Raw genomic sequence first — 18,790 nt, forward strand, 5'->3', positions numbered from 1 at the left:
CCCACTAAGTTATGCCCAGTAAGTAAGTTAAGCCCAGTAAGTCAGTTACGCCCAGTAAGTTACTTACGGTAAGTAAGTTATGCCCAGCAAGTAAGTCATGCTCAGTAAGTACTTAACAATTGTAAGCAAGTTACAGTTACCGCCCAGTAAGTTATGGTACTTAAGTTACAGTTACACCCAGTAAGTTACATAAGTAAGTTACCAAGTGTAAATACTTAAGTTAATATTTTACAATGAAGGCAACAGGGGTCCAAAATGAACACAATCAAGCAATAAACCATAAGGAGCTGAAAGTGGACACCATGCCTCCCAACTCCTCATATCCATAAAGTAATGTCTGTTAATTATTTAGAATAACATAGTACCTCTCTTGGTTCCTGCTTTCCCTCAGCTCAACTCCCCCAACCGGGGATCTGTGTCCGGGCTCAAGCTCACCTTATGGCGAGGCCCATTTCCTAGGGGCCTCACACGGGAGTGATTCCCCACAGATCCCTCACTCGATCTCTTGACCTCGTGATCCACCCGCTTTGGCCTCCCAAAGTGCTGGGATTACAGGCTTGAGCCACCACGCCTGGCCACTAGGCATTTCTTTAACATGACCTTTATAGCATGGCAAGAGCAGCATAGAGTAACAAAACAGAGTTTCAGATCCCTGTGGAGTTTATAACACAGAAAGCAATTTACTATAAATAAGTTAATTGTGTAATAACTGATGGTGGACTCATTTGTAGACTGGTCTGTTTACCCATTTTCCTTCATTTCATTTTAGCATTTTAAAAATTCCAACTACAGTATAGTCATTGGAAATATAACAGAGTCAAGCATAGATGCTGCCACAGGTGAACTGGAGAATACCCAAAATGTATAATTTTCTTCAGCCTCTCTTTATGGAATAATTCCAAAGTGTGGTTCCCAGACCAGCAGTAGCAGTGTCACCAGCAAACTTGCTACAGTGCAGATTGTCCCAGCCTGCTGCCTTTGAATCTCTGGGATAGGGCTCTGCAACCTTGGTTTGAAGAAGCCCTCTGAGTCCTTTTTTTCCTTGCAAATCCTGAGAACCTATTAACCCCTCAATACTTGTGATGCTCCAATTTGAGAACCACCGCCTTGTGGAGTATGCACTTGATTCAAGCCCTTTTGCCTACTGTTGTGTTATATGGCAAAATTCTGACTCAAATGATCATTCAGTCACATCAGGTATAACACCGTGGAAAGACAAAGAATAACAAGGACAATATTCTAAAGGTCTATACGGTAAGGTATTACATGTGACTTTAGGAAATACGTTTGGGGGTAGGGAGGGCTAAACACACTCATGCATACTAACAAGACAGTAGACAAGAAACGTTCCTTCCGTTTGCCTAGATTAGGTAGATAGGACTTGGAGGGCTGCTTTGTAGTTGATGATTGATTTTTCATCATTCATGTAAATAAGATTACTTCCAAAGTTAATTAGATGAATATTTGTCATGTAAGTGTGGATTAGCTTCAGGCCTGTGGCGTAAATATTTTATAGGGTGAACATTGACAGGAGAATAGGAAATGCTAGTGACACTTATCACACTTGGCGCAAGGAAGAGATAATTTGATGTCAAAACCAAGAGCATAGGGTCAGGTGACAGCTAGCAGCGTAAGTGTAGACAGGAGTTGATTTTGATTAAAAGAAGACTACCTTAGATGGCTAGGGCAGATGACTGAATAGAATGGTAAAACTGAAAGGCAGTTTTTCTGAGATAAAAACCGAGAAACTGTTAATCAGTGGATTACGATTTGCCTCTAAACCATTTGTTCTAAATTTTGGGAGGTAAATGAACGACTTCTGTGGACAGAGGCGTGCCTTCTGCAAAAAAGTAAAAGGAGAAAAACATCGTTACCAAAAGAAAAGAATGATACAACATGTGATAAGAAACCAACAGGGTAACATCTCTCTGGGGGTGGAAGGAGTGTTATGTGCAGATTGTTCATGCTTGGGGACTTCATCAGGGCCGGAGATCGGGCCAGGGTCTGTGTGGGAGGCCTGGTGAATCACACAATTTCTACCCTCATTTTACATAAAGCCCAAAGTGAAAGATAAGGAGAAATTTTAAGGTTTAAAGAACCAAAAGTACCTGGAGCAAGGCCCCTCCCTCTTATTTTCTCATGGCCATTGTGTTTAGAAGAAAATCACATTAATATGTAAGCTTTCACGTATGGAGGAGGAAATGAAGGATATTAAAGTCTGTGTCCTTGGCATTCATTTCTTTCCTCCTATGAGAAAGCAATGATTAAATCTTGAGAGAGGAAGAGGCATGTCTGATCAGGACATCTGTTTTATAAAATTGCAAAGGTGCTTTTCAGCAATGGATTAAACTGGTGAAGCCATAGAGACGGGATCAAAGCATGTGCTCTCTACTGTTCTGTTCTAGTACCGCTTGTCACGAGCACAAATTGCAAAGAGATGAGGTGTTACGAATTACCTAAAGGAATGAATAATGTAAGAGGTCAAAATTAGAAATTTGTAAGTCTACATGTTTGTTGAACCCTAGATACTCTGAGCCCAGTATGGGGATGTGGAGTTAAATAAGGTTCTTGCCCTTAATTATATTCAAACATGGAACCTAAAGCCTAAACAAAAACAACAGTGATCATAGAGACCCTGAAAGAGGTTGGTTTTCCACCAACCTATTAATTGTCCTTAGATTCCACTTGGAAAATGACTTTCTGAAAAGAAGGGTTGAATGAATGAGTTGTACTAATTGTTCATTCTCCAGAACCATTGATTCAAAAACTATGAGAACAGAAAAATCATTCCTTATAAGGAATAGTCATAGAAGGACGTAACAGGAAGAAGTGTCTAATGTTAGAAAATTTGAAAATTTGCCTAGTAATCAGCACAGAGAAATTACTATATACCAAGTGAGTACATAGTTTGGACATGGAAAGTGTAGGAAATGGGGACAGTGGGAGGTAGCACAAAGGTGGCATTTGCAGAGGAGAAATCAAAGGGCAGATGTTTCAAAACCCAAGGACTAAGTCTAGTTTAGTCCAGCCATAGAAAATTTGAATGAGTGTCGTGTCCATCTATGATGGCTTAAAAAGATGTCCATAAATTCCTTGGTACTCTGCTTCAGAAGGTGGAGCCTGACCCTCTTCCGTTGAGCATGAGCTGCACTGAGCAACTCACTTCTAATGACCAAGATGTGGCAGAAGCGATGGAGAGCAGTTTCCAAGACAGGCGCTGTGGCTGCCTCTTTGCGCTTTCTTGGGTCACTTGATCTAGAGTGAGCCAGCTACCATGTTGTGAGTACATTCAAGTAGCCCTACAGAGCCCCCCAGGGGTTCATGTGAGCAGACTGCCTTGGAAGTAGGGCTTGCATCCCTAGTCGAGCCTTCAGATGACTGCAGCCTCCGCCAGCATCTTGACTGCTTATTTCAAAAATGTGTTAAGATTCTTTGACAAGCTTAAATGTAGAGTACTCTATCATACTGTCAGTACTCTAGTGCTTGTTGAGGAGTGAGTGTGGCATGGTCCTTTTTCATCTGATTTCTTGAAGTCTGTTCTAGAAAGCCAACCATGGAAGGACTACAACAGATGAGAACAGGACTGATGGAGTTGCTTTCATGGGAATCATTCCCTGCCCGCCTCTGGAGGCAGAGTTGTTTTGGATCAGGAGTAACTCTATCTCCATCAGATGCAGGGACTGGCTCACTTTGAAAGGAAGAGCCTGTATAGCACTGTCCCCAGCAGTGTACCAGCTTTCCCATCAGGGGAAATTCCCTATGAGGGATGTCTGGAACAAAGCCAGAGTCCTCAGGACAGAGTTGGAAAGGCATCCACAGACCGGAGCTCCCTCCATTATGGGCTGCTTTGCCCATAAATCGCATTCCCATCTTTTTCTGGTGACTAAAATTTGTTGGTGGCTCCAACAGTGCTGTTGTTTGTCCCAGATTTTCTTCCAGTTCTCAAACTGCATCAGCATCTCCTGAAGGGCTTATTAAAGCAGAGGGTGCTGGAGGTTAAAACACAGATGGCTGGGCTATACCCCAGGATTTCTGCTGCAGCAGGCTGGGGCAGAGCCTAAGAATTTGCTTTTGTTTTGTTTTTTTAATTTAATTTTTTTGAGATAGAGTCTCACTCTGTCATCCAGGCCGGAGTGCAGTGGCCCTATTATAGCTCACCGTAGTCTTGACCTCCTGGGCTCTAGTGATCCTCCCACCCTAGCCTCCCAAGTAGCTGGGACCACAGGTATGCACTACCACATCTGGCTAATTATTTAACATTTTGAGTAGAGATAGGGTCTCACTATGTTACCCAGACTGGTGTCAAAGTCTTGGCCTCAAGCAATCCTGCCACCATGGTGTCCCAAAGTGCAGGGACTACAGATGTGAGCCACCATGGCTAGCACCTGAGAATTTGCTTTCTAACTGGTTCCCAGAGGATGCTGATGCTGCCAGTCTTGAGAGCATACTTGGAGAACATCTGACCTATTTCATCTTCACCCTTCACTTAGAGGTGTTCAGTGGTAACATGTAACGGTGTATGTTAGTATATAGGTTGTTCTTTTTTAGATTTCCTAAAGAAAATCTCAGTTTAAATTAAAGAACACTCCCAAACTTTTAGCATTCCTGCTTGGCATAAATTGGTTCTACATCCTTAACTTTAAGGTTTCTGCTCAGGAGCCCATGGAATTAAAAATTACCTTTTCTGCTGCGAAAATTTTATTGCTGCAACTCACTCATGCATACAGGCATACACACACACACCATAATGTTAAATTAAGGAACTTGAATTAAAAGCAAATTTCCCTATGTGGAAATGTTGATCATTTGGCTTGATTAAAATTGGGTGTATCTTATATTTACCATGATTCACTCCCATACTGGCTCCACTAAAACTGATGCTACTTTATCTCTAAGTTGATTAAAGTATCTATAAAACTAGCACAGTGCCTGGCTTATGGTAAACTCTACAGGTGAGATTGCCCTTCATCTTTTCCTAAAGGCACAACTGCTAGTACAGAATATACATATTTACAGAATAATCATCTATAGGCTGAGACCTAATCTGAGATTAACCTTCTGGTTTCTTCCTGGAGTTTAATCCAGGAGCATGCCCTGGGCCTCCTCTAAGACATAGAGCCCTGGGTTTCACACGGCAGTGAGACGGGCTTTTTCCCTCAAAGGTTTGTTCTTATTTGATCTGTTTGGGGCAGAAGCATGCACAAATACAAACTATACTTAGAATTGTTCCTTTCATTCTTTCTGTTAACCGCTGTGGCTGGTGGGTGAGCCGGGCTGCCTTGTACAATTTGAGTTTTCTCAGGTACTCATTCCCCTGTGTTGTCATTGGTGTAAACGGAGTGATTCCTTATTTTGCAAAGGTTGCCCACTTATCAACATTTATTTGGACTTCTTTTTGTGTGAACTCTGTGATAGACAGTGGACTAGGCCTTTGTTCACTGTCTGGAGGTCCTACTGGGAGGTCTTAAAGCAGGGCCCCAAGCTACTGGGCCGCCAGAGCAGGAAGTTCCTGGGCTTTGAGAAAAGCAGAAAGCTGGTGTGGGAATTCCATGCAGAATTTCGGATATTAGGCTGTGGTCCTGCCACTGGTCAGGCATGAACTGATGTTACCTAGCAAGCCAGGGGTACAGCACTTACATTGTGGACTAGACCCCCTTCTCCACTCTACCAGCCACACTGCCCCTTGGGTGCCGCAGAAGCAGGACCTTCTTCCCTTTCTTCACCCAGGTGCCAATTTCTCAAGCACTCTCTACCAGCCTTGCCTCTGCATTATCCCCCCCAACCTGGTGCTTACCTGTGTGTGCATGTACATTCATATACTCACACACTTGCACTCACGCTACATATTTTCTCAATACTCACATATGCATACACATACTTAGATCTCATACCTGTGTGTGTACACACATAAACTCACACGCTACACATTCTCTCTTAATACTCACATACTGCCTCTCACATATGCACACGTTCACACACTTATAGCTCCGGTAGCTCATGTTCCTCTCCCATGCAACTCTGGGGTTTTCTTCATAGAACTTACTGCCCTGTGCAGCCATCTGTCCACCTCTATTTAGCCATCTCTATTTATATGCACTGGATCATCACGGAGCATATATCCTGCATGTGCGCACAGATGTATCCAGGGCACAGCCTGCCTGGCATGTGTTAGTAACTAATTGTTGTTTAATTAATTGATCAAAACTTGATATTTCTGTAAAGAACATTTGTCATTCATTATCTTCTTTCCTGCATGCTGTTCAGCAAATGAGATAAAAGCTAATTTTTTGGCCGGGCGCGGTGGCTCAAGCCTGTAATCCTAGCACTTTGGGAGGCCAAGGCGGGTGGATCACGAGGTCAAGAGATCGAGACCATCCGGGTCAACATGGTGAAACCCCATCATCTCTACTAAAAATACAAAAAATTAGCTGGGCATGGTGGCGCGTGCCTGTAATCCCAGCTACTCAGGAGGCTGAGGCAGGAGAATTGCCTGAACCCAGGAGGCGGAGGTTGTGGTGAGCCGAGATCGTGCCATTGCACTCCGGCCTGGGCAACAAGAGCGAAACTCCGTCTCGGGGGGGGGAAAAAAAAAAGCTAATTTTTTTTTTTTCCCCCCCCGAGACGGAGTTTCGCTCTTGTTGCCCAGGCCGGAGTGCAATGGCTCAGTCTCAGCTGGGATTACAGGCGCATATCACCACACTCAGCTAATTTTGTACTTTTAGTAAAGACAGAGTTTCACCATGTTGGCCAGGCTGGTCTCAAACTCTTGACCACAGATGATATGCCTGCCTTGGCCTCCTGAAGTGCTGGGATTACAGGCGTGAGCCACTGCACCCAGTCAATAAAAGGCCCATTTTAATTAAAATAAAGACATCTTTCTAAAATATTCTGAAATATAACTAAGGCACTGACATATCACAGAATTAAATATTTTTCAGTAAAATCTGTAATCAAACCATAGTTCAGCTTCCTCTGGGAGATTGTGAACTGTTTAAAATGCAACCAGAATTTTCCACTGCTCTTTATATTTTTAAATGCTTAGAATTAGAAAATTTTTGATGTCTTAATTTCTAATAGTGTTAGACATCAGAAGAAGTAATATTTCTAGCTACTGCCTACATAAAAACCACTCTTAATAAATTCCAGGTTTATCAAAAAATAGTTTGGTAAATAAAAATGACAGATTTCTTGAGCAGTCAGGTCAGCACTGTATATTCCATAATGAGGTGCTGTATATTCCATAATGAGTTTGCACTTTTCAAATAACTAAAACACATTTAGCACTGAAACTGGGCTAAGCAGAGTGTAACATTTCTTCTGCTCAGAACTTCAGAATCATGGACTGCCTCCAGGTCTTTCTGAACATCAGATGCCATTCTAGATATAAAACAGAGACCCAGCCAGGCACGGTGATTCATGCCTATAATCCCAGCACTTTGGGAGGCCAAGGCAGGCAGATTGCCAGAGGTCAGGAGTTCGAGACCAGCCTGGCCAACATGGGGAGACCCTGTCTCTACTAAAAATACAAAATTTATCGGGGCGTGGTGGTGGGTGTGTATAGACCCAGATACTCGGGAGGCTGAGGCAGGAGAATCGCTGGAACCCCGGGGATGGAGGTTGGTTGCAGTGAGCCGAGATCTCACCACTCCACTCCAGCCTAGGCAAAAGAGTGAAACTCCATCTCAAATTAAAAAAAAAAAAAAAAAAGACAAAGGGTGGTTTGGATTTAGACACGCAGGAGAGGTGGATGGAGGTGCCCAGAGGGTTCACAGTCAGTGAAGCGAGCCTCAGGCCACCCAGCGGCAGCGCCCACGTCCTGGGCCTCCCCGTGCTGGACAGGAGCTCCCAGCTCTGGCCCGGCTGTAACTGTGTTGTGTTTCCTCCGCAGCCCAGCGACTTCTCCGTGTCCCTTAAAGCGTCAGGGAAGAACAAACACTTCAAGGTGCAGCTCGTGGACAATGTCTACTGCATTGGGCAGCGGCGCTTCCACACCATGGACGAGCTGGTGGAACACTACAAAAAGGCGCCCATCTTCACCAGTGAGCACGGGGAGAAGCTCTACCTCGTCAGGGCCCTGCAGTGACGGTGCCCCAGCCCCACACTCGCCTCTTGGTGGCGCTACCGCCCGGCCCTGCCGCAGAGGCTCCTCCCGTGGGGACGGCCCCGACGGCTTCCCAGCGAGTCTCTTTATGTTCAGGTCGCTTGGTCGGTTTGTCTCCCATTCGCCATCCAGGCCTCACCCACACTCGCGCCCACCCGGCCCAGCCCGGCCAGCTTTAGAGGAGGGGAGGAGCAGGGCGAGTTCACGATATTCCTTTTCCATTGGAAACGGCACTCGTGCATTCAACTCGTTCCCACTCACGGAACCCCTCATGACAAAGACACGGGGCACCTGTGAGCGCGTGAGCGAGCCTCAGGCCACTCAGCGGCGGCACCCGCGTCGTGGGCCCTCCACGTGCTGGGCAGAGCAGGTGCAATGGCCCCAGTCCTAGCAGCCCTCGCCCGTGTCCTGTGCCCTTACATGGCTCCCGGACTCTGCAGGGAGCCAACATGTTTGCTGATAGCAATACTGGAACCACCGGGAGCGAAGGCAGTGAGGAGACTGCCCAGTGCCTTTGGGGCTGTGCTTGCAATAAAGAGTTTCCTGGAAAGGCAGTCTGCAAAAGAGGGAACCGGTGACTCAGAAAGACAGATGTTTTGGTAATTTACCCCAAATGTGCCATCCACATAGTGCTTTTTCCTCTTGCCCTTTGGCTTGTTTGAATCTCACAATTATGTATTTAATTCTCAAAGAAATATGTATCTGTAGCTGTTTGTTGACACTAATACAGATGATTAAGGAAAACAGCTGATCTTTGGGGAAGGGAGCTACCTACACTTTATACACACACACAGACACGCACACACACGCGCGCACACACACTATATATATATTATTTACAGGGAAAATTTTCAGGGTTTACAGAAGAGTATGTGATTGGTAGTAAGAGACACAGAATGTTTATGAAGAAATTGCATTTTCTTTTTCCTTTACATTTGAACTTCTTTATAGTTTAAATATACCGTCTTGAGATGGCACATTCCTACAATTGAAGAAGGGGTCTTGAGATCCCCTAAACTTGCATACCCAGTTTTTTGGATATTGTAATAAAAAAAAGTATTATGACGAGGCTCTATGTGTATTTATCCTTGGGAAAACTCTGGTTCAATCATGGGAGAGTAATTACTGCAGCATTTCCTGAATGCTCATTGCAGAGCAGGAGTCATTTTTAGAGAAGAGCTTCACATTTTTTACTTGTGTGTTTTCATTTTCTACTGCCACATTTTTGTATATTGAAATAATAAGTTTTAATTTGTGAAACTCCAAGGGAACTCAGAATCTCAGGCTTTGTCTGTACTTTGCTTTTTGGAAAGTATTTGTTTAGAAATATGTTGTTGAACTGTTGACAGCCAGCACTCTCACACTGTGTCCCCCACAGCTGACTCACATTTGTCCTCTTGATCAGGAGCATTTATTGATGTGCCAGGCCCTGGGGGTGCAGAGTCGCATGACTTGGCATTTGTGCCCTCCTAGGCCAATCACGTATCAAGCGCTCCCTCTGTGCCAGGCACTGTGCCCCCATTTGTTCCTCATCATACCCCCATGAGATGGGGCCTGCTATCCCCATTTTACAGATGAGGAAAGTGAGACCCACAGGCAGTGCACCCAACACATGGCTGCCGCATGGTGGAGCCAGGATCCACAGCCAAAGATCTGCTCCAGCGCCGGACCCTCCCAACCCCAACCTAGGAAGGTGTTGGGGAGAAGCAAGGTGTTGGACACCTACTCTACCATGCATGTTCCCTGTGAGGTCATTGTATCTTTCTGTTGCCTTAGATTATAATAAATTAGAAGTCTGGTGTCTTGTACCTGAGGTTGACGGCACTCAGTCATTGTGAATAGACATGCAGGTGAGTGAGGGAGTTCATTACATGAGGCAGAATACATCTAGTTCCTCCAGACTCTTTAAGGTCTCACTAATGAGAATGACATTTTGACCTGATGCTGGAATCCCACCAAATACTGAGGGCCTGGACTCGAGCAAATTACTCAGCATCTCTGAATGTTTGCTCCCAAGTCAAATGGGGCTGCAGTCCACAGGGTTGTGCAAGGGTTAGCTGGGTTGCCCTGGTGAGGGTGCTTGTGCGAGTGCTACCTAACAGTGATGGATGCCCATGGGGGGTAGCCTGCGTGTGTCAAGAGATCTGCTCAACATTTTTCTCATTTGGAACTAACTCATAGGTGCCCTGTTAGGGGCTTTCTCAGGGCCCCCCTGAAGAGCTGGCTGCCTCAGACCCTCAGTGTGATCCTTAGCAGTCTTAGGGCCAATGCACCCTGCTTCTTAAAGCTTAGACTCACTCCTCAAGTGTTGAAGAGGGGTTTCTTCAACAAGCTGCTGAGCTGTCTTTCTTTAGAAGCCCAAACCAAAAGCTGCACTCAGCCATACTCACTCAACACTCGCCTTCGTACCTACTCTGCAGTGGCTAGCGAATTCACATCCCTAAAAATGATCCTCTTTGGGGTAGGAAACATTTTGTTTTCTCCTTAGGGGTTAGGAGTGGGGTGGGATGGTAGAAAAAAGAAGTTCACTAAACCAACCAGTGTTCCACAAATGTTGAGATATACCCCGAAGGCTTCAAGTAGACAAGAGTGGAACCCAAAGTGCAGGTCTAAACCACCTCATTGGAACATCCTGCTGGAGCATTCTCAGCCCAAGTCTGACACAGTGGCTATTGAGCATTGGGCAAGAGTTCAGTAAGCCAACCAGTGTCCAGAAAACCTGTGTTCCCCTCTGCCCCTAGCAGATGGCATTCCCACTGCTAAGGAAGCTGGCTGTTGCTGAGTGCAGCTCACATGGACCTCCAGCCATTAGGAAATGTGCTCCTTCATGCACTGTCCCTCAGACTGATTTGCAGGGGAACAGGGCAGTCATCTGTTTTGTTTTTTAACTTTTATGTTCGGGGCACATGTGTGAGTTTGTTATGTAGGTAAACTTGTGTCATAGGGGCTTGTACAAACTATTTTGTTACCCAGGTGCTAAGCCTAGTACCTGTTATTTTTTCTGATCCCCTTCCTCCCCTCACCCTCCACCCTCCAATAGGCCCCAGTGTGCATGGTTCCCCTCTATGTCCATATATTCTAATCATTTAGCTCCCACTTACAAGTGAGAACATGCTGTATATGGTTTTCTGTTTCTGAGTTACTTTGCTAAGGATAATAATCCCCAACTCCATCTATGTCCCTGCAAAGGACATGATCTTGTTCTTCCTTACAGCTGCATAGTATTCCATGATGTGCATGTACCACATTTTCCATTCTACAGTTGATGGGCACTTAGGTTGATTCCATGTCTTTGCTATTGCAAATAATGCTTCAGTGAACATACGTGTGCATGTATCTTTATGATAGAACGATGTGTATTCCTTTGGATATTTATCTGCTAATAGGATTGCTGGGTCAAATGGTAGTTCTGTTTTTAGGTCTTCGAGGAATCACCACACTGCTTTTACAATGGTTGAACTAATTTACATTGCCACCAACAGTGTAAAAGTGTTCCTCTTTCTCTGTGACCTCTCCAGCATCTGTTCTTTTTTGACTTTTTAATAGTAGCCATTCTGACTGATGTGGAATGGTATCTCATTATGCTTTTGGTTTGCATTTACCTAATGGTCAGTGATGTTTATTTTTCATGTTTGTTGCCCACATGTATGTCTACCTTTGAAAATTGTCTATTCATGTCTTTTGTCCACTTTTTAATGAGGTGGGTTTTTTCCTTGTCAATTTGTTCAAGTTCCTTATAGATACTGGATATTAGACCTCTGTCAGATGCAGAATTTGCAAAAATGTTCTCCCATTCTGTAGTTGTCTGTTTACTCTGTGGATAGTTTCTTTTGCTGTGCAGAAGCTCTTTAGTTTACATAGATCCCATTTGTCAACTTTTGCTTTTGTTGCAATTGCTTTTGGCATTTTTGTCATGAAATCCTTGCCGATTCCTATGTCCAGAGTGGTATTGCCTAGGTTGTCTTCCAAGGTCTTTATAATTTTGGTGGGGTTATTTTTGTTTTTTTTTTTTTTGTTCCCGAGACCGAGTTTCGCTCTTGTTACCCAGGCTGGAGTGCAATGGCGCAATCTCGGCTCACCGCAACCTCCGCCTCCTGGGTTCAGGCAATTCTCCTGCCTCAGCCTCCTGAGTAGCTGGGATCACAAGCACGCACCACAGTGCCCAGCTAATTTTTGTAGTTTTAGTAGAGACAGGGTTTCACCATGTTGACCAGGATGGTCTCGATCTCTTGACCATGTGATCCACCTACCTCGGCCTCCCAAAGTGCTGGGATTACAGGCGTGAGCCACTGTGCCCAGGGAGACTATGGATTTTTCTAGATACAGGATCATGTCATCTGCAAATATAGTTTGGCTTCCTCTCTTCCTATTTGGATGCTCTTTATTGTTTTCTCTTGCCTGACTGCTCTGGGAAGGACTTTCAATATTATGTTACATAGGAGAGAGGGCATCCTTGTCTGTGTTTCCAAGGGCAAGGCTTCCAGCTTTTGCCCATTCAATATGATACTGGCTGTCAGTTTATCATAGATGACTTATCTTGAGGTATGTTCTCCCAATACCTCATTTATTGAGAGTTTTTAACATGAAGGTATGTTGAATTTTATTGAAAGCCTTTTTTTGCATCTATTGAGATGATTGTGTTCTCTTTAGTTCAGTTTATGTGATGAATCACATTTATTGATTTGCATATGTTGAACAAACCTTGCATCCCAGGGATAAAGCCTACTTGATCATGGTGGATAAGTTTTTTGATATTGTGCTGGATTTGGTTTGCCTATATTTTGTTGAGGGTTTTTGCATCAATATTTATCAAGGATTCTAGCATGAAGTTTGCTCTTTTCGTTGTCTCTCTGCCAGGTTTTGGTATCAGGATGATGCTGGCCTTATAGAATTAGGGAGGAGTCCCTCCTACTTAGTTTTTTAAGAATGGTTTCAGTAGGGATGGGTATCAGCTCTTCTGTGTATGTCTGGTAAAATTCAGCTGTGAATCCATCTGGTCCAGGGCTTTTTTTGTTTGTTAGGCTATTTATTACTGATTGAATTTCAGAGCTCATTATTGGTCTGTTCAGGGATCCAGTTTCTTTCTGTTTCAGTTTTCGGAGGGTGTATTTGTCTAGGAATTTTTCCACTTCTAGATTTTCTAGTTTATGTGCATAGAAGTTTTTATAATATTCTCTGATGGTTATTTGTATTTCTACAGGATCAGTGGTAATACCCCCTTTGTCATTTCTAATTGTGTTTATTTGGATCTTCTCTCTCTTCTTTTTTATTAGTCTAATTAGCAGTCTGTCTGCTTTACTGGATTTGTTAATCTTTTGAATGTTTTTTGTGTCTTTATCTCCTTCAGTTCGGCTCTGGTCTTGGTTATTTCTTGTCTTCTGCTAGCTATGGGGTTGGTTCACTCTTGGTTCACTAGTTCTTTTAGTTGTGATATCAGGTTGTTAAATTAAGATCTTTCTAATTCGATATGGACATTTAGTGCTGTAAATTTTCCTCATAACGCTGTCTTAGCTATGTCCCAGAGATTCTGGTATATCTTTGTTCTCAATGGTTTCAGAGCACTGTGTGATTTCTGCCTTAATTGTATTATCTATCCCAAAGTCATTCAGGAGCAGTTTGTTCAATTTCTTTGTGATTTTATGGTTTTCAGCAATTTTCTTAGTCTTGATCTCTAATATTATTGTGCTGTGGTCTAAGAAAATGGTTGTTTTGATTTCAGTTATTTTGCATTTGCTGAGAAGTGTTTTGTGTTCAATTATGGTGTTGATTTTAAAATATGTCTTATGTGCAGATGAGAAGAAATGTATATTCTGTTGTTTTGAGGTGAAACTTCTGTAGATGTCTGTCAGGTCCATTTGGTTCAATGTTGAGTTCATATCTTTGCTGATTTTCTTCCTTGATCTGCCTAATACTATCAGTAGGGTGTTGAAGTCTCCCACTATTATTGCATGGGAGTTTAAGTCTCTTTGAAGGTCTCTTAAAAACTTGCTTTATGAATCTATGTGTCCTGTGTTGGGTCCATATATATTTAAGATAATTACATCTTCTTCTTGAATTGAACCCCTTACAATTATGTAATGCCATTCTTTGTCTTTTTAAATCTTTGTTAGTTTAAAGTCTGTTTTGTCTGAAATTTGGATTCCAACCCCTGACTTCTTCTGTTTTCTGTTTTCTTGGTAGATTTTTCTCCATCTCTCTATTTTAAGCCTATTTGAGATGGGTTTCTTGAAGACAGCATACCAATGAGTCAGTCTTGGATTTTTCTTTTCTTTTTTTGACCCACCTTGCCACTCTGTGCCTTTTAACTGGGGTGTTTAGCCCATTTACATTCAAGGTTAGTATTGATATGTGTGGATTTGAGCCTGTCATCATGATATTAGCTGGTTATTATTAAGACTTGTTTATGTGGTTGCTTTATAGTGTCACTGTTTTGTGTACTTCAGTGTATTTTTATATTGGCTGATAACAGTCTTTACTTTCCTTTTTTTTTTTTTTTTGAGATGGAGTTTCACTCTTGTTACCCAGGACTGAGTGCAATGGCATGATTTCGGCTCACCACAACCTCCGCCTCCTGGGTTCAGGCAATTCTCCTGCCTCAGCCTCCTGAATAGCTGGGATTACAGGCACGCGCCACCATGCCCAGCTAATTTTTTGTATTTTTAGTAGAGATGGGGTTTCACCAGGTTGACTAGGATGGTCTCGATCTCTTGACCTCGTGATCCACCCACCTCAGCCTCCCAAAGTGCTGGGATTACAGGCGTGAGCCACCACGCCCGGCCTCCTTTTCAATTTAATGTTCCTTTCAAGATCTCTTGTAAGGTGGGATCAGCATTTGCTTATCTAAAAAAGGATTTGTTTCTCCTCTTATGAAGCTTAATTTGGCTGGATGTTAAATTCTTGGTTGAAGATTGTTTTTCTTTAAGAACGTTGAATATAGGCTCCCAATCTCTTCTGGCTTGTAGCGTTTCAGTTGAGAGGTCTGCTGTTAGCCTGATGGGGTTCCCTTTGAAGGTGACTTCCTCTCTAACTGCCTTTAATGTTCTTTTTTGCATGTCAACCTTGGAAAATCTGATGATTATGTGTTGTGGGACTGATCTTCTTTTGCAGTATCTTACTGGGGTTCTCTGCGTTTCCTGAATTTGAATGTTGACCTCTCTAGCCAGTTGGGGGAGTTTCACTTCTGTGGCAATGTTGGATGCATGCGGAGCGGACATGCTCACTGGCAGGGCAGGGAAGGAAAAACCTGCTGGCACACACACTCTGGCAAAGCAATGTCGGGGGTGGCTGTGGGCCTCAGGGAAGCTTCTGGGCGGAGAGGAAGCAAGCAGGTTGCTGCATAGCTGTGGGGGCCACCTCACTGGAGCTCTCCATTAGTCAGGCGTGGTCCACCAGTGCAGGATGTGGGCCCCCAAGATAACTGAGGCTTTCCTGCAAGTGGCCTCAGCCAGGCTGGGGCCTCAGGATAGGCCAGCAGATCAAGGGTGCTCATATCAGACTGGCCCTGTCTGGTGGGCAAGACAGCTCTGCAGAGTTCAGGCCTGACAGTTCCCAGAGGGCTAAAGTCTCCTATGAGAATAAGTCGAGCCTAGGGGGCTGGGCGTCCCTGGCTGTGCTCCATTGCAGATGCTCCCACATCAAACCCTCTGGGCTCCACATCAGCTGGCGTGACCCACTACCACTTCTCTAAGCAGCTCTCCCTGCAAACTCGAGTGTTTATGGTGATCGAGGGGTCTCCTCCTACCAGGATTCCGGAGGCCTGTGGTGAGAGTAGGTTGCTCCTTGTCAGTTCAATTCACCCATTCCCCCAGTTGTTGCGGGCTAGGAGTGAGCCCTGGTGCACATTACCCTTCCCATGCAGGGTTCCCAACTTCCCATTCAGCTCAGCTTCTGTGTCTTCCCTCTGAGTACTCTCAGTGCCTTCCCTCTGAAGATCTGTTAAAACTGTGCCAGTGATACTCATCCCTCAGTGGTAGCTGTTCCACCTAGCTGCAACTAGTTGGCTGCCTTGCCCCAAAAAGTCTCTATATGCATTTTTAACATGCTGCTGGAAGCTTCCAATGAGATGGTTTGGACCTGCACTTTGAGTTCTAGTCTAGCCTACTTGACACCTTTGGGGAAACACATTACTCTCAGCACATGCCATCTACAGCATGCCCATCTCCTTGGACCATATAGAATAGGGGTCCCCAGTCCCTGAACCATGAACCACTACTGGTCCATGGCCTGTTAAGAACCAGGCTTCACAATAAAAAGTGAGCAGTGGAAAAGTGAGTGAGCATTACTTTCTCAGCTCCGCCTCCTGTCAGACCAGTGGCAGCAATTGATTCTCTTGGGAGTTCAAACCCTACTGTGAAACTGCACATACAAGGGACCTAGGCTGTGCACTCATTATGAGAATGTAACTAATGCCTGATGATCTGAGGTGGAACAGTTCCATCCCAAAACCATCACACACACACACACACACACACACACACACTGGTTTGTGGAAAAGTCTTCTACAAAGCCAATCCAGGTTGGGGACTACTGATATAGAAAGAAATGTCGGCCGGGCGCGTTGGCTCATGCCTATAATCCCAGCACTTTGGGAGGCCGAAGCGGGTGGATCACAAGGTCAAGAGATCGAGACCATCCTGGTCAACATGGTGAAACCCCGTCTCTACTAAAAATACAAAAATTAGCTGGGCATGGGGGCGCGTGCCTGTAATCCCAGCTACTGGGGAGGCTGAGGCAGGAGAATTGCTTGAACCCAGGAGGCAGAGGTTGCGGTAAGCTGAGATAGTGCCATTGCACTCCAGTCTGGGTAACAAGAGCGAAACTCCATCTCAAAAAAAAAAAAAGAAAGAAAGAAATGTCTGATATTAAAGGCTTAGAGTGTTTTTTTTTTTCTTTTGTTAACTGTCTTATTTGCCTTAACCTCTACCGGGTTTCCCACATCATAGCTACTAGCCATACAAACTCACTGGAAAGACTCGTGCCGTTCTGTCTTTGGCAGATGCTGCTACCTGACACTAAATGACCATTGAAGATAGACTAGCCTGACAGCTGGTGTGAAAGCTTGCCTTTGACAGCTTTCAAAAATGCCTGAGCTTCTCTCCAGGGGCCAGTATTTGGTCAGCAACCAGGTCACCAGGGCCTTGTCCTCAAGCTCCTGCTGCTTGGTAGGGGCATGTGGCCTTCCAAGATTAGGTCATGGGCTAAGGAAGCCCCAGGTCCAGAAAATCAGCGGACTTGTGAAAGCAGAGGCCTGTGCTCATGGTGGTGGAGTGCGCCTCCATCGGCACACGCTCTGCATCTGAGCCTGGGCACTCCTCACCAGCAGCTTGACCTCCAGCCAGTGCTGAAAACTCTGTGCCTCCAAAACACTGGTGGAGAGCTGCATTTTTAATACAGCCATTTGAGGAGGATGTTACAGTCGTTAAGCATGGTTGTACATTTAGACAAAGTAAACCACATAATGTGAAATGCTTAGCACATTTGTATATCTTCTTAAATAGGCATAATGAAAAGGAAAAATAGGTTAATGTGCTAAATTATCTAAATGAAGCTAGTAGTGACTAATACAAGATTTCAGACCACACCTACATGTAGTACCATAGAGACACTGCTCAAATGATTTCAACCTAGAACTCCGTCCAGTCCCACGGGGAATGGATGTCAGCAGTATTCATTACCACAAGTGCCAAGGAGGTCCCATTGAGTGCAGTGAAGAGCAGAGAATAATACAATGAGGGAGGCTTGACAGTGAGGTAATGAAACTAAGATACTTGCCCAATCAGAATGCAGACATCCGGCCAGGCACACTGGCTTGCGCCTGTAATCGCAGCACTTTGAGAGGCCAAGGTGGGTGGATCACTTGAGGCCAGAAGTTCGAGACCAGCTTGGCCAACAAGACAAAACCCCGTCTCTACTAAAAACACAAAAATTAGCTGGGTGTGGTGGTACACGCCTGTAATCCCAGCTACTCGGGAGGCTGAGGCAAGAGAATCGCTTGAACCTGGGAGGTGGAGGTTGCAGTGAGCCGAGATTGCATCGCCACACTCCAGCATGGGTGAAAGAGCAAGACTCCATTTCAAAAAAAAAAAGCAGACGTCCAAATAGTATCCACATCCCGTTGGTTCTGTGACAGTGGTGGCCTTAGGTGTTCTAAAATTACAGGTCCTCTCTTTGTGAAAGGTGCATTTGGAATTTGTCTTTGGGAACTCTCCACCCATATACCATGGGGTAGCCTTGGATTATCTGTGGTGGAAAATCTTTCAGGTTGTGATTTTTTTTGAGGTAGGGAAGGTGATACTGGTTACAAATCCATCTAGAAATCATTTGGAAGAATTTTAATTTTTTTCACATTTGTATACATCTTTTTTTAATCATATTTTAAATTGCAGGGAACCAAATTTGGGTTGAGTAAAAACAGATACTCATTTTGGTTGTACAGGTGGTAGGAAAATATTTAGGAGAAAAATGTCTGCTCTGGACTTTGCTTGGTTTCCTGGTGGTATTAGAAAATTATTTTCTGGCGAGGCATGGTGGCTTACCTCTGCAATCCCAGCAATTTGGAGAATCGGTTGAACACAGGAGGCTGTGGTTGCAGTGAGCCAGATTGTAGCGTCGCACTCCAGCCTGGGCGACAAGAGAGAAACTCCATCTCAAAAAAAAAAAAAAAATTTTCTCTTTAGTCAATATTTTTAC

At 44.3% G+C, this 18,790-nt stretch overlaps 1 protein-coding gene and 1 long non-coding RNA gene across 7 annotated transcripts in view; one reads left to right on the plus strand and one right to left on the minus strand.

Annotated features, from left to right (window-relative positions):
- The window catches only part of NCK2 (NCK adaptor protein 2), a 149,804-nt gene extending 140,635 nt beyond the window's left edge, over nucleotides 1-9,169 (plus strand). For all 5 annotated transcript variants that reach the window (XM_078348873.1, XM_002757467.7, XM_008980220.5 and 2 more), the window contains one exon: nucleotides 7,889-9,169. In XM_078348873.1, the coding sequence (XP_078204999.1) occupies nucleotides 7,889-8,083 (195 nt within the window). In that variant the 3' untranslated portion in view covers nucleotides 8,084-9,169. The remainder of the gene's footprint in view (nucleotides 1-7,888) is intronic.
- Nucleotides 1-18,790, minus strand: part of LOC118147228 (uncharacterized) — a 54,688-nt gene that overhangs the window by 13,257 nt on the left and 22,641 nt on the right. For both annotated transcript variants that reach the window (XR_008476210.2, XR_004733416.3), the window contains exon 2: nucleotides 18,637-18,746. This is a non-coding gene — a long non-coding RNA (uncharacterized LOC118147228). The remainder of the gene's footprint in view (nucleotides 1-18,636; nucleotides 18,747-18,790) is intronic.

Source organism: Callithrix jacchus, chromosome 14, assembly GCF_049354715.1.
Source record: "Callithrix jacchus isolate 240 chromosome 14, calJac240_pri, whole genome shotgun sequence".
NCBI lineage: Eukaryota > Metazoa > Chordata > Mammalia > Primates > Cebidae > Callithrix > Callithrix jacchus.